At 40.8% G+C, this 16,828-nt stretch overlaps 1 protein-coding gene across 1 annotated transcript in view; it reads right to left on the reverse strand.

Annotated features, from left to right (window-relative positions):
- Positions 1-7,267, reverse strand: part of ATL1 (atlastin GTPase 1) — a 66,270-nt gene extending 59,003 nt beyond the window's left edge. Inside the window, exon 1 of the mRNA XM_058540599.1 lies at positions 7,219-7,267. Coding sequence (XP_058396582.1) covers positions 7,219-7,252 — 34 coding nt within the window. The 5' untranslated portion in view covers positions 7,253-7,267. The remainder of the gene's footprint in view (positions 1-7,218) is intronic.
- Between the last annotated feature and the right edge of the window lie 9,561 nt (positions 7,268-16,828).

The raw sequence follows: 16,828 nt of genomic DNA on the forward strand, positions 1-16,828 counted from the left end.
CTCAAGCAAAAAAAAAAGAGAAAGATTGGCAATAGATGTTAGCTCAGAGTGAATCTTCCTCACCAAAAAAAAGAAAAGAAAACAAATAGCAAAATGACAGAAGTAAATCTCTCCTTATTAGTAATTACATTAAATGCAAATGGATTAAACTCTCCAATCAAAAGACAGAGACTGGCAGAATGGATTAAAAAAATGATCCAACTACATGCTGTCTACAAGAGATTCACTTTATTTATTTATTTATTTTTTTTGTGAGGAAGATCAGCCCTGAGCTAACATCCGTGCTAATCCTCCTCTTTTTGCTGAGGAAGACCAGCTCTGAGTTAACATCTATTGCCAATCCTCCTCCTTTTTTTTCCCCCAAAGCCCCAGTAGATAGTTGTATATCATAGTTGCAGATCCTTCTAGTTGCTGTATGTGGGATGTGGCCTCAGCATGGCTGGAGAAGCGGTGCGTCGGTGTGCGCCAGGGATCCGAACCCGGGCCGCCAGTGGCAGAGCGCACACACTTAACCGCTAAGCCACGGGCCGACTTGAGATTCACTTTAGATTCAAAGACATAAGCAGGATGAAAGTGAAAGGACAGAAAAAGATATTCAATGCAAATGGTAACCAAAAGAGAACAGGGGTGGCTACACTAATATCAGACAAAATAGACTTTAAATTAAAAAGGTTATAAGAAACAAAGAAGGACATTATATATTAATAAAAGGCTCAACACAACAAGAAGATATAAGAATAATAAACATTTATATACCTAAGAACAGGCCATCAAAATATGTAAAGCAAAAGTTGGAGACTACAATACCCCATACTCAATAATGGATAGAACAAACAGACAGAAGATAAGCAAGGAAAAAGAAGACTTCAACATAATAAACCAACTAGATCTAACAGACATATACAGAACACTCTACCCAACAACAATAGAATATACATTCTTCTCAAGTGCATATGGGACATTCTCCAAGGCAGACCATATGTTAGGCCACAAATTAAGTCTTAATAGATTTTTAAAAGATACATATAGTATAAAATATCTTCTCCAACCACAATGGGATGAAGTTAGAAATCAGTAACAGAAGTAAAACTGGAAAATTCACAAATCTGTAAAAATTAAACAACCAATATGTCAAAGGAGAAATCACAAGAGAAATTAGGAAATGAAATTAAAACCAAAACCACAATAAGACACCACCTCACACCCATTAGGATGGCTAGTATAAAAAAATAAAATAAAATAAAACCAAGGATGCAGAGAAATTGCAACCCTTGTGCACTGTTGGTGGGAATATAAAATGGTACAGCTACTGTGGAATACAGTATGGAGGTTCCTCAAAAACTTAAAAATAGAATTACCATATGATTCAGCAATTCCAATGAATACAAAGAGTACAAACCAAAGGAAAATATTAAATTGACTACTTTTAAATATAAAACTTTATTAGAATATACCATCAAGAAAGCAAAGTCATATCACAAAGTGGCAAAAGATATACGTAAGACAAATAACCAAAAAATGACTTATATCAACATATTTAAAGAGTTTGTATAAAGCAAGAAGAAAAAGATAACCTAATAAAAAATCTGCAAAGGGCCAACAGACACAGAGTAGGAAATGTGAATGGCTAATAAATATATGAAAATATGCTCGCATCTCATTGGTAAGCAGTAAAACACAGATTTAAACCACAATGAGACATCATTCCACACTTATTATAATACCAAGTGTGGGTGAGGATGTGGAGGGAACAAAATACTTTGGAAAAATGCATACCCAAGATTCCATTTATGTTAGGTTCTTACAAATGTAAAACTAAACAGTATATTTTATATATAATATTAAATATACACATATTTTATATATATATAAATGATCAGAAAATGAGAAACACCAAATTTATGAAACCAAAGTTTATCTTTGGCAAGGGTTAAGGAGAGGTTGCCATTAAGGAGAGGCACACAAGCAGTGTCAAAATATTGATAAGGTTATCTTTCTTAGGCTGGGGAGGAGGATACAGGTGCTCATTATTATTCTTTTTAAAACTGAACATCTATGTTTTATAGGTTCTTTTGTATATGGATATTTTTCATAAAAATTTTTATGTAAAAGAGGAAGAAGTCCAAATTTTAAAATAAACCCAATTTTCTAATGACTAAAAGTATCTCACAGTAAATCATTTTCCTGATGATCACAGGTTCCACTTATAGTCATCACCAATTCCAATGATATTAAAGTCTGCAGAGTTTGAAATGGAGCAAAGATATAATCTAGGAGTCATCAAGACAAGGTATAAGCAGATATGAAGTATAAAAATATATATCTATAGGAAAAATGTATTTGAAAAAAGATATAGAGAAGGCAAATTAAATTAGAAAAATGGGGAAGGGAGTCTGTAGGAGAAGTACATGTATGACCGAGTAGTAATTTTATTTTGTTTCAGGAAGAATAGAAATATAGAAAATGAGGCAAGTAAAAAGGGACAAATAGTCTCATTTCAAGAAAAATAGAGTACAGCCAACTGGAAAAGAAAGATCAGGAGGTAACTCTACTATACTCAAGATTGTTTTTACATATCTCCAAAGAAGATATATGAATGACCAACAAGTACATAAAAAGGTGCTTAACATCCCTAATTATCAGGGAAATGCAAATCAAAACCATAATGAGATATCACCTCACACCTGTTAGAATGGCCATCATCAAAAAGACAAGAAATAACTCGGATGGTGTGAATGTGGAGAAAAGGGGACCCCCGTGCACTGTTGGTTGGAGTGTAAATTGGTGCAGCCACTACGGAAAAAGGTATGGAGGATCCTCAAAAAACTAAAAATAGAACTAGTTAAAAACACGATCCAGCAATTCTACTTCTGGGAATTTATCCAAAGGAAACGAAAATACTAACTTGAAAAGATATCTGCACCCCCATGTTCACAACAGCATTATTTACAATAGTCAAGACATGAAAACCACTTAAGTGTCTATCGATGGATGGATGAATGGATGAAGAAAATGTGGTATATTGTATATACAATGAAACACAATTCAGCCATAAAAAAACAAGGAAATCCTACCATTTTCAACAACATGGATAGACCTTGAAGCATTATGCTAAGTGAAATAAGCCAGACAGAGAAAGACAAATACTGTATGATCTCACTTACATGTGGAATCTAACAAACACACACCAAATACATAGAAAAAGAGATCAGATTTGTGGTTACCAGAGATGGAGGGTGGAGGGAGGGGGAGTTGGAGGAAAGTGGGCAAAAGGTACAAACTTACAGTTATAATAAGTACTGGGGATGTAATGTACAACGTGGTGACTATAGCTAACACTGCTGTATGGTATATAAGAAAGTTGTTAAGAGAATAAATCCTAAGAGCTCTCATCACAAGGAGAAATTTCTTTCCTTTTTTCTTTTCTTCTTTCTTTTTATTGTATCTAGTGGATGATGGATGTTAGCTGAACCTATTGTGGTAATCATTTCACAATATAATTAAATCAAACCATCATTCTATACACCTTAAACTTATATAGCAATGTATGTCAATTATTTCTCAATAAAACTGGGGGAAAAAAGATCATTTTTAATCTTTCCTCAAAAAACAAAAACAGAAACCTAAAAATTAATTTTCAGCAAATAGACATTTTCCTACACTAACTGTGAGGCTGATAGTTTTTTTTTTATCTCACCACATCCATCAAAGATAGTTTTTTTAAAAAAAAAAAAAAGAGTAGGAACAGCTGATTCTTTAGCACAAATATTATTTTTCTACAACAATATTGCACTGACAGTTTCTGTTACATTGTAGAAAACTCAAATTCCCATGTGGTAACCCAAGTTTTTAAGCAACTGTAATTAACAAAACAAATAAACAAAAAAGGGTGCACTTCTGTTTGTTTCTGGTCCTACTTTAAGCTCTAAGCCCAACAGTGAAAGACTGCTTTCTGGGCTACTGTCTCTGATAGTCATCTGTCCCTTTATTTTCCACACTAGCACATTCTCTGCTGTCTTTTCTAGCCTAAGGCAATTAGGTTTATAGAGCACTGATTTCTTACACCAGCTGAAGCCTAGACAGGCTTGCTGCGGCACCTTTTGGCATACTAACCTTTTGGTTCCTTGTCCTCATCACATGGACTGGGGAAGCAACCCTAAATTGAAGTCCTAGCTCAATAACTTACAAATTATGGAACCTTGGGCAAGTTACTCACGCTCTCTGAGTCTCAGATTCCTTATATATTAACATAAGGATAATAACGCGTACCTTTGAAGAATTGACTTTTAAAGGCTTAAGTTTATTCAAACTTCTAGTTCAGTGTAGATTTAGGTAGAGGTGGTGGGATTCTCAGTTATCCTCATAGACCTGCATGCCCTTGTAGGACCTACCAGGTCTCTGACCACTCGGATAAAAATAATAACTGTTATACAGTCCTGTAGGGTCCTTGTCTGAATTTTAGGTCTCCTGCATAGATTTTCATAGATTTTACAAATATCTCTCTTGCCTTTTTCTTGGAAATCACTATATTTTGCAATTCTGGATAGTTTATCTTTGCCCTCTGCCCTTTGCTTTCTAACTTGTCTGAAAAATATTTATTTAGCTAGATTATAATGTCAGTTCACTGTCTTCTTTCATAAGCTATCACCTGAGTTTTTTCTCATCAGAGACCTCTGGCTTCTACGAGGGCCTGTTTTCTCTATTACCTTCATACCATGCCTCAATGTCTTATAAAAACATTCCACAGCATCATGTTATAGAAAATAACTTAGAAGACAACCCTAGGTTCTAATCTTAGTCCTCTAACTTACTAAATACGTGACTTTCGCCAAGTTATTTAACCTACCCAAGACCCAGTTTTGTCATTTGCAAAATAGGGAATATATCCTTCCATCTTAAGAGGTTAAAGATCAAATGCAATAATGCAGGTGAATGTGCCTTTAAAAGGGTCATTCTCTGCGATGCAGAAGGTCTTATCCACTCAACAAAGGGGCAGTATTGCACAGCGGTGAAGGTGAAGGAGTCTGAGGTCAAGCTGCCAGAGCTGGAATCCTGGCTCTATCACTTACCTTTTAATATGTAAAATGTGGATTCTAGTACCTACCTCATATGATATTAGCTCAATGATGTTAGCAACTATGGTTATCATGAAATGCCTACTATGCATTAGGCATTGTACTAGGCGCCGGTAATAAAATGGAATCAAGACAGACAGGACTAACATCTTTGCCCAAAACCTCCATCTCCTACTCCATATGCTACATTTTCTAAGTCATTTATGTCACATATACTTTACAGCATAGAAAAATCTGAGCAGTAAAGCATTTCCATAGAGCATCAAGATAAGACTCCATGCTTCCACTATTTTTTTTCTGTGAAGATTTCCAGTGAACACATAGTGACTCCAGTATTTCTTTTCCTAATTCATCACTTGAACTGAAACTTTCTTCATGACTTCTGGGTAAACTATCTGGGATACACTTCTATCAAATACAAATAATCTAAGATACTGTTTCTGAAAGTAACATCCAAAGACCACCAGCTAGCTTCTCAATCATCTAAAATGCTAATTAAAAGGCAGATTCCTAGATCCCATTTCAGGCCTATTGATGCAAAAGCTCTGGCTGGAAGATGAGGGAATCTGCATTTCTAATAAGTTCCCACTGTGATTTTTATGCAAATCTCATTTGAGAACCACATTCCCAAGAGAGAAAAAACTTCCACTACATAAGAAATCTGTAACCAAAGGAAACAATGAAGAATAATGATCCAAAGCTTCACGAAGGAGAAAAATTTTAATCCTTCAGAATAAATTTTCACATGCCTATCTCTTAACAGGGTGGAGTCAACAATGCACAGAACACGCACCCTCTTGCGAGTGTTCAAGAAATCCCTATTCTAGAGGCCAAGGGAAAGGATGGAAAGGGGACACTCCGAAAGAGCACACCCTATTTCAGAAGAAGCATAGAAAACGGTGTTATTGCAATGGTCACACCTACTAAAATTGGGGTTTGCTGATCTCAGAAATGGAACCGCTTTCTCTTAAATTCAGACAACGAAAGACAGACCTCCTGCTCCAGCTCCCCACATCTACCACGAACCTTGGATCATCTCTCAAACGTAAACCTCGCCTACTGGAGTTAACTTGGTCCTGCGACCAATCAGAAGCAAGGAGAAATATGGTCCTTTGGTAAAAATAAACCGAAATGACGAATTAAAATTTAAATTTATACCTCTTAGTCTGATGGACAGTTATAGAAGAGATGTCACTGAGACACGGAAGAGAATCGAGGAGCTCCGAACTCCTAATGGACGTAAACTTTCCAAATAATAACAATTCAAAGCTAATGAATAAAATAGTTCTCTACCCACCAAGCCACAGTGGCCTGTGTCAGCTCTTGCTCGGATAATGAAACGCCCTAAAATGCTTTAGTTCCTAAGATGGTAGTGAGTCTGGCACCGTGACTGGAAGAAACGGGGAGCCAGGGCGGACACAGACGCCCACCCGCCGAGCCGGCGGCGGTGGTTCTGGAGCAGCAGGCCGGGCGGCTCCCCTGCAGCGCGGCGCCGGGTCCCCGGCGCTCCGCTCTTCGCCTGCGCGAGCGCCGCCCACCCACTCCCCGCGTGAACCCCGGGCCTGGCCTCCCCTCCCCCGCCCTCGGCCTGGTGCTGAATCACGAGCCCAGCATCTCCAAAAGGTAACATCAGAGAACAATGCCACCCTTGGGGCTGGCCCGGATGGGTACCAGGTGGGGTGGGGCGGAGGCTGGAAACCCCCACGTTCCTTCCTTCTTCCCCGATTCCCACCCAACCCCTAAATTAAAACGAAAGCTGCAGCGCTGGGGTCTCCCGGGCGGGCACCCTTCCCCGGGCTGCTCGGCTCTGCAGGCTACCTCCGGCCGCGCCGCCTCATTGTTCCAACGCAGCCGCCCGCGCCCTCGGTCAGCGGGATGGGAGCCCCAGCCCTCGCCCCCGCCCACCCTCGCGCCGTGGGTGCTGTCCAAATGCTGGGGGCAGGAGGACGGGGCGGGAAGGGCAGCCCGGCCGCAGCGATCCGGCTCCCGGGGCCGCCGGCCGACAGGGCGCAGCTCGGCCGGCCCGTCCCCCGCCCCGGACGCCGTGGACGCTGGCGCGAGCAGCCCTCGGCCCTCCTCGTCTGCACAGGCAGAAAGCGGAGGGCCGGTCCGGGCAGCTGCAGGAGTGACCTGTGCTACTCACCCCAGCTGTTCCTGTCCCTGCGGTTCTTGGCCATGGTGGTCGGGCGGGGGCGGAGAGGCGCGGCCACTGCGCTCGCTCGTCCCTGCCCGGGCGCAGGTGCCGGCGGAGGGGCTGTGCCCGCGCTGGGCGCGCTCCGCTCCGCTCGGAGGAGGTTGCTGTGGCGCGGGAGGAAGGCGTGGGGAGGAGAAGGGAGGAGAAAGCGGATGAGCCAAGCTCAGCATCACCAGCCTGAGTTCACACAGATAGAGCGTCACACCCTCCTTGCCTTAGCCCACCCCCAGGGCGTGAACACAGTGACAGACGATGTACTGCGACGTTTTCAGTGGAAACACACACACACGCTCAAAGAATTGAACAGCACTATCCAGTCACAAATACACCAACCAATATACTGCATTATTCTGGATGGTCAAATATCTGTCTCCTAGAACAGTCACACATTAGTACAAACATGCTAGCAGTATTTATACAGCCAAAGAAGTTAAAATAATCTGCATTTAATCTACCAGGCACCATTTTCTCCCATTTTAAAAGCAAAGTCATGTTAGTAAAGAGGGTATAATGCATTTTTGTACCTGTATACTGAACAGGCCACAGGCCTGTCTTTTAAAATTAGGATAGCAAAATTTAGATCAAGAAGCTCCAGATAAATGAAAGCTGGAGAGTCATCATAATGTGTAACTAATTCAATGTCTACTGGGCAAAATTTCCCACTAGATTTGCAGAGATAAAGTCTGGAGTTATATTGGCAAATATATATATATATATTTTTTGTGAGGAAGATTAGCCCTGAGCTAACATCCATGCTAATCCTCCTCTTTTTGCTGAGGAAGACTGGCTCTGAGCTAACATCTATTGCCAATCCTCCTCCTTTTTTCTCTCCAAAGCCCCAGTAGATAGTTGTATGTCATAGTTGCACATCCTTCTAGTTGCTGTATGTGGGGCGTGGCCTCAACATGGCTGGAGAAGCTGTGCGTTGGTGAACCCCTGGGGATCTGAACCGGGCTGCCAGTAGCGGAGCTCGGGTACTTAAACTTAATCGCTAAGCCACGGGGCTGGCCCCAGGCAAATATTTTAAGTAAAGTCATACTTCAGTCTGGGTGAGCCTTGGCAGCCACAAAGGCTGCAGACAATTTTGAATGGAAAGCAAAAGGCAATAAATACTTTTTAAAGATATCCTCAATCTCTCCCTTTTCACTGGTTTCTTCTCCACCTACAAACTTAGTTTTCAGTATCCTAGAAACACTGTCCCTTCATGCTACTTGACGCTCAAGACAGCATCATCCCATTCCTCACCTCCTCACAGTGTTTCCCCTGTTTTTGGTTGTTGCCCACACTGAACAGATGCGGTCTGCCTGGGAGATTACTGCTAGCCTCTTAATTACCAGATCCTGGTCTTCGCTTATTCCTCATCCTAAGCAACTCCTCACTCTGCATTCCCTCAATGAAATTTACTATGGTCGCTTTAGACAGGACCTCCATGCCGATGATTCCCAAATCTATACTTCTAGTCTTAGGATCTCTTAAGGAGAGAAAGTCATCATACTAGAGCTGTATTTATAACTGCCTGAGGTCATCTTCACTTTCTTTTCCTACTGACACTTCAAAATCAACATGACCAAAACCAAACACTCCCACCCACCACTGCCAAATTTTATGCATTCTACATTTCAGTTAATGGTCCTAGTGACCTCAGAGGTGTGAATGCTGTCAACCAAGTGTACATTATGGTTTTAAAGGGGACTGTGTTCAGTGGAGTTGCATTCCCCAAACACTAATGAAACAACAGAGGAAGACAGAAATTATCTCACCCTATACCTCCAAACCAAATTCACAGAACAAAAAGAAGTGTGTTCTGCTCTTCTTGTATTTCTTTACTATAATTCTCAGCTCACATTCCAGCCTGATAATCCCTTTCAAGTGAATCCCATTAAATAAGAGTACAATAGGTTCCACCAAAAAAAAACTGTTATAGAATTCAATATCTATTCCTAATTGAAAAAGAAATTTATTTTTAAAAAGCCCTGTTCCTTGGTAATTAATCTGTGGGATAATACTTGAGACTGTGTGAAGATCGTGGCCAAGAACTTTTCCTCCGATGGTTTTTAGCACCCATTGCTACCCTTGCCTGAATCGACTTTACATTAGTGATTTTAAAATGGTGATTTTTAAACAATCATATCATTTCCTACATTTTACATTTAGTAGCTGGCATTCCCTCTCCTACCTTTGTTTGTTGAGTACCACTATGGTTTCATGAAATCTAAAAAAAAAAACTTTTTTATTATGTTATTTGCCATCATTATTCTTCCTAATGCTCAAATTGCCCTAAATTTGGCCAATGGGAGCCTCTTAAGTTAACACTCATGTCCTTTTAACATGTCCTATTGGTCTTGGATCTCTTCCTTGTTTTCTGTCACAAGAAAACCTTTCAAGTTTCCCTTGTATTTTCCATGCCTCAGACTAGAATTAACCACTTCTCCAAGAAGCTCTGGCTCCTTTTAATGAGAAAAGGAATTTTTAGAAACCAAGATGTGGGTGCTAGTCATGCTCATTGTTGGCTGGAGTTTCACTGTTTCTAGACTCTTTCAGTGAACATTGTTAGAATGTGTTTTTTAAAACCATAAGTTTAATCTATTCTAGAGAAATACCTCCAACAGTATGAAAATACACATATACAGGGTTATTTGTTGCAGTATTGTTTGTAATTGCAAAATACTGGAAACAATATAAATGCTCATATATAGGAGAAAGGGTGAATACACTATAATACATCTACACAGTGGAATACTATGCAGCTGTGAAAAAGAACACAGAAGATTTTTATGAACTGATACAGATACAAACTGATTTCCAGAATACACTGTTAAATGGAAAAAAAATCAAAGTGCAAATACTTTACCCATCCTATAAAAAAGAAAAGGATATGAAAAAATAAACATCTGCTCATCCATGCAAAAGAAATACAGGAAAGATAAACCAGAAACCAATGAGATCAGTTACCTATGGGAGATAGGTGGGGAGCAATGGGAGAATGGGAGCAGTGTAGTAGGGATGAGAAGGACTGATACTTCCCTAAGTGTAGCCTTTTTATATAGCTCTGACTCTTAGAACCATGGCAATGTTTCTCATTCTCCAGAATAAATAAATACTAATTAAAATCAACCAGGATATGAGGTGGGAGAGGGGGACTCAAAATGGAATTACAAACAGTTAAAAAAAAAATGTGAACCTAACTGTATTACAGGTGAATAACATAACTACACTGACAAGTGCAGGAAGAAAAGAACCAACCTGAGGAACTCTAGAAAACAGTATTTTGACTGAATGCCCTAAGACTAAAGACAAAAGCTGTACACAAGTACTGCATCTAGTTCATCATTTTTTTTCTCCCAGGACATACAGGGGTTAGAAATTCTGAAATTACTTTATGTAGGCACTAGGATTGAACAAACGTATGGTGCATGTTCAGAGCTGATTTCTCGCTGCTAGAGATAAAGTTACAATAAGGAAAGGGGGAAGGACAGAATGAACCCTGTGGTGCTGAACTGAAATCTGAGATATCAGTATGATACAGTAAAAATACAAATAACTCAATTCTTTTAAATGGGCAAAGGGTCTAAATAGACATTTTTCCATAGAAGATATACAAATGGCCAAGAAACACATGAAAAGATGATTAACCTCTTTAGTCACTAGGGAAATGCAAATCAAAACCACAAGATACCACTCCATACCAACTAGGATGACTATAATCAACAAGATAGACAATAGGGGCGGGCCTGGTGGCGTAGTGGTTAAGTTCACGCTCTCCGCTTCATTGGCCCAGGGTTCACAGGTTTGGATCCTGGGTGTGGACCTACACACCACTCATCAAGCCACGCTGTGGTGGCGTCCCACATACAAAATAGAGGAAGATGAGCAAGATGTTAGCTCATGGCCAATCTTCCTCAGCAAAAAGAGGAAGATTAGCAACAGATTTTAGCTCAGGGCCAATCTTCCTCACACACACACACACAAAGACAATAAAAAGTGTTGGTGAGAGAAACTGGCATGCTCATGCACTGCTGGTGGAAATATAAAATGGTGCAGCCACTTTGGCAGCATCTCAAAAAGTTAAACATGGAGTTATCGTATGGCCCAGGAATTCCACTCATAGATATATACCCAAAAGAAATGAAAACATATGTTCATGCAAAAAACTTGTACAGGAATGTTCATAACAGCATTATTCATAGTAGCCAAAAGGTGGAAACAACCTAAATGCCAAATAATTGATGAATGGATAAACAAAATGTGGTATATCCATACAATGAAATATTATTTGGCCATAGAAAGGAATGAAGTACTGATATATGCTACACCATGGATGGACCTTGAAAACATTATGCTAACTGAAAGAGGCCAATCACAAAGACCACATATGTATGATTCCATTTATACAAAATGTCCAGAATTGGCAAATCTATAGACACAGAAAGTAGATTAATGGTTGCCCAGGGCTGGGGGTGGTGGGTGGGAGGTTGGGGAGAAATTGGAGAGTAACTGATATTGAGTCTGAGGTTTGTTTTTGGAGTGATTTAAAGTGTTTTAAAATTGTGAAATAAATTCTGTACAACTCTGTGAATATACTAAAAATCACTGAATTATACAATTTAAATTGCTGAATTATATGGTATATGAATTATATCTCGATAAGGCTGTTATTAAAAAGTCAAGGTCAGGGGCCAGCCCAGTGGCATAGCAGTAAAGTTCGCACACTCCACTTCAGCAGCTCAGGGTTCCCAGGTTCAGATCCTGGGCACAGACCTATGCATGGCTTATCAAAGTTGAGGAAGATGGGCATGGATGTTAGCTCAGGGCCAATCTTCCTCAGCAAAAAAGAGGAGGATTGGCAACAGATGTTAGCTCAGGGCCAATCTTCCTCAAAAAAAAAAAAAAGTCAAGATCAATTTTATTTTAAATCAGAAAAAAGAAGAAAAGGTATTTGTACTTTAGTACTCTAGATCTTCTCTCTTCTTGACTCCTCTGGGATGTTACTCCATAAATTATTCCCTTCCTCCTGGATACTCGTGTATCCTAAATTATTTTTTCTTCCATTGGTTCCTTCACCATGCTCATTTCCTCTATCATAAGAAAAGGGCTCTCTCAATCAGGAGTTTCTCAGTAGTTGATGCTCCAACTTACTCCTTCCCTCTATAACGGGTTATCTTGGAAAAATATTTATATCAGTTTTCGGCTGTAACTCAAAATGGTTTAAACAAAAAGGACATTTACTGTCACATAATTTTTTTTGAAGTAGGTTGGTTCCATGGCAGTTAATTCAGCAGCTCAACATCATCATGGACTATATTGGTTAGGATATCGATTTGGCTGCTGTAAAAAATTACAGTGGCTTAAGACATATATTTACTTCTCTCTCAAGAAATAATCTGAGCATAAACCACCCAGGGCTAATATGGTGGCTTCAAAATATCAAGGAACCCAAGCTCTTTATACTTTGTTCCACCCTTAACTTGGGACTTCCATCGTATAATCCAAGATGGCTGCTTGGGCATTCACATCCTCCTTCTAGCCAGATAGAAGGGAAGAAAGGGAACAAGTGGATATATCCATTCTAAGGGTATAACCCAGAAGTTGCACATTTCACCTCTACTCAAATATCATTGACCAGTACATGTCCCACCTACTTGATAAATATACCATGTGTCCACCTAAAATTTAGGGTCTCTAATACTAATGAAAGAAAGGAAACAGGGCAGGCCCTGTGGTGTAGCAGTTAAGTGTGCGTGCTCTGCTGCAGTGGCCCGGAGTTGGGATCCCGGGCGCTCACTGACGCACCGCTTGTCAAGCCATGCTGTGGCGGCGTCCCATATAAAGCGGAGGAAGATGGGCAGGATGTTAGCCCAGGGCCAGTCCTCCTCAGCAAAAAGAGGAGGATTGGTATGGATGTTAGCTCAAGGCTGATCTTCCTCACACACACACACACAAAAAGTTGTAGAGACAAAAATTCTTCAAGTAAGTTATTAGGAACAATAGAAGAGCCAGCCCCTATCTCCACCCTTTGGTTCCTGGGCCCATGCATTCTGAATATGGGGTAGATGGCAACCATATATTGGCTACTGGGTTAAGTCTTGTATCATACCCTCACAGGGGTTATCTGTCAGCCAGCACCACAACTGATCCTTCAGCAGACCTCTCCTCCATTCATTAAACTAGCTGCTTCCAAGTGATAGGTTTGCGGTAAGATCACATAATTCCATGGGCATGACTCCATTGCCTTACTTCCCTCATAGTAAAATGTGTTTCTTGCTCAAATTTAATGTTCTTTGTGATGCAGGGTGATGAAATAAGGGACTCTATAAGTCCATGAATTGTGTGTGGTACTAGTAGAAGCTTTCCAGGCAGGGAAGGTAAACCTGTGTCTGGAATATGTATCTATTCCCATTAGGACAAATAACTCTTCCCTCCATAATAGAAGGGATCTAGTGTAAATAAATTGCTGCCAGGTGGTTGACTGGTCTGTCTAGGGAATAGTGCCATACTGAGGTCTCTGCAATGGCCTCTGCTATAAGCAGGTTAAACACCCCATAGTGGCAGTAAGTATTATCCTTGGCAAGTGGATGTCCATGCTGTTGAATCCATGTTTAGCCTCCATTGCTATTGCCACATGGGCCTGCTGAACTAGCACCAGGGTGAGTGGGTGGAGGCTGACTGACATCCGTAGGACAGATCATCTTGTATACCTGATTACAGTCACGCAGCGCTTCACGACAGGTATACGTTCTGAGAAATGCGCCATTAGGGAATTCTGTCATTGTGCGAATGTCATAGAATGTACTTACACAAACCTAGATGGTACAGCCCACTACACATCTAGGCTATATGATACTAATCTTATGGACCGCCATCATATATGCTGTCCATAGTTGACCGAAACAACGTCATACAGCATGTGACTGTTTTGGGATAGATGGGCAGTTATGCGGTTCATAGATATTTTCACATCCTGGGCCAATTTTGAGAATCCATCCGTGACTTCCTTATCTCAGATTTTCTTCTTTCCAAGTTATTGGCCAACCTATTAGCCACTGTGCATAAATCAGTATAGATCCATACCTCAGGCCACCTCTCCTTCATTAACAAAGAGAATAACCAGTGTTCTATTCAAGGTTATGCCCACTGGGAGAATTTCTCTTCATCACTATTTTTCAGGACCACCTCATTATGGAGTGGGGCCATAATTCAGTGGCTATACGCTTCCAGTTGGTGCAGTATATCATGCAGACCATTAATAAACCAGACCCAAGCTTTTTGTTCTTCTGCTAAATGACCATGAGCCCAAAGGTATGGATCAAAAAAAAGGTGGCAAAGAAGTAGAGGCAGGTACAATGGAAGTTTATCCATGTAATTAACTTGTGCCTTCCAGATTAGCTCAGGCCACCCCAGTATCTACCTTTCCATTTGACAATGGAATGTGGCTGCCCTATGTTCAATTTATCATTCAGTAAATTAGATAACATGCAGTTCCTCAAGAACAGGTCACATCACATAGTTACTCAGTATCCCGTGGTCAGGTGTTTAGTCTCTGCCAAGGCCTGGGGGCAATCTAAGAGCTGCCTTTCAAATGGAGAACAGTTGTCCACAGATGAGGGCATGTTCTTATTCCAAAACCCTAGGGCTCTGCACTGGGATTCTCCTATTGGGCAGGCAAGAAACCCCATATAGTATCCTCATTTACCACTGGGTCTGCTGAATCCTAAAGCCTAAGTATCAGTGCAGCTTGTGCCATAATCCGGACCTTCTATAGGGCATTCTGTTTTTCCAAGTCATATGAAAAACTGGCAGTCATACAGGTTACATGGTAAATGGGTCAGAGAGCAGCAAATGCAGAATGATGGCTCCAAAATCCAAACAGGCCAACCAAGCACTGTGCATCTTTCTTTGAGGAGGAGGATGCAAGGCGGAATACCATAACTCCACTGGACTGCTAGAAATTTCACGAGTGTGCAGGTCTCTAAACTGGGTTTATTTCCTATCCTCTGATACAAGGGTCTTTTAAAGGTATCTAGGGTGGTTGCTACTTCCTGCTCACCAATCCAATTTGCACAATGTCATCAAGATAATAGACCAGCGTGATGTTCTACTGGATATCAAGGAAACAAAGGTCCCTCTGGACCGATACCATATTAGAATAGAAATGCTTAAATAACCCTGAAGTAAGACGGTGACAGTGCTGTCCCAGTCATGTGAAGGGAAACTGCTTCTGATTACTTCTGTTGATGGGAATTGAAGAGAAAGCTACATTCTAGGTTTCAAATCAATAGCTACATTCTCAGTGCCAAGGGCTGTGTTGATTTGCTCTAGTAAAGATTCCACATGTAGAACTACAATGATGATTGACATTAACATCTGATTAAATTTTTAATACTCCATAGACATTCTCTAAAACTAATTTGGTTATCGCATGAGCCAAATGGATGAGTTAAAAGAGAAAGACTTCTATCTTTCAGATCTTTAACAGTGGCACTAATTTTGGTAATTCCCCCATTATTAAAGTTTAATTTCGATTTTCTACTCGGGCACAGTGGAGGGGTTAGCTGGAGGGTTTCACTTGGCCCTTCTAATCATAATAGCCCTTACTCCACATAAACCTAATGTAGGGATTCTGCTACTTGATAAAGCTATTCCCACATACCTTTTGGGGCTGGAATATAACCCCACATGGGTCTTCAGACCCGCTGTACTTACTGTGAAAAGGACCTGAACCAAGACTACACTTGACTTTCTTAAATCTCCACTCTGATCACTGGAATTTTGGCATTTTGAGACTGCAGGAATTAGTACTCAGGGCCAATATCTATTACTCTCTAGAAGATGTGGGAATTTCCCATTCCTCAGTTCACAATCATCCTGGTAAAAGTCCACAAGTCCCTCTGGGAGTTGCCTCAGGGAATATTCACTGTTTATACCTGGCTGTACTGCAGGATCCTTCCTCAAAGGAACCTGACTTCTCCCTCAATTAAGAGATTCCAGGTTTGTGAACTGGTTTTAGTCTAGGAATTGGGTGATCTCCTTGAGTTAGGTTTCTGCTCATCCGACCTAGAATTCTTCTGCTTACATATGTCAAGAAGCACTTAAGTAGGCTGCTGGTTTCATTCATTCCTAGAGACTTGGTGATCATAGGCCACCACCAAAGATCCTTGCACTCAAACACCCTGATTGTCACTTCTTCCTGAGGGTTATCATTGTAATTTGTGCTGAACATGTCTTTGATAGTTAAGAATCTCCCACGTGGCTTCTACCAGGATGGATCTCAATATTCCCACTGAAATCACAGATCCTGATTTCACTGTGGCATTTCCATCATCATCTCCAACCAATTGAGGACAGCCACCAAAGAGTTTTTCAAGGATATCTGTGGCCTTTTACTCACTGCCTTGAAAAACGTAAGTTTTATGGGCCCTCCTAGGGCCCATGCCTAGCGCATGAGTAGGCTGGATGATAGAGCAAGTCCAGCATCCCCGTCTCCCTGAATCTTCAGATCCTTCCTGTACAGTATGCCAGGGAAGTTCTGGCATCTCAGCATTTGGACTACCAGCTTCAAGTA

Source organism: Diceros bicornis, chromosome 5 (genome assembly GCF_020826845.1).
Source record: "Diceros bicornis minor isolate mBicDic1 chromosome 5, mDicBic1.mat.cur, whole genome shotgun sequence".
Lineage (NCBI taxonomy): Eukaryota > Metazoa > Chordata > Mammalia > Perissodactyla > Rhinocerotidae > Diceros > Diceros bicornis.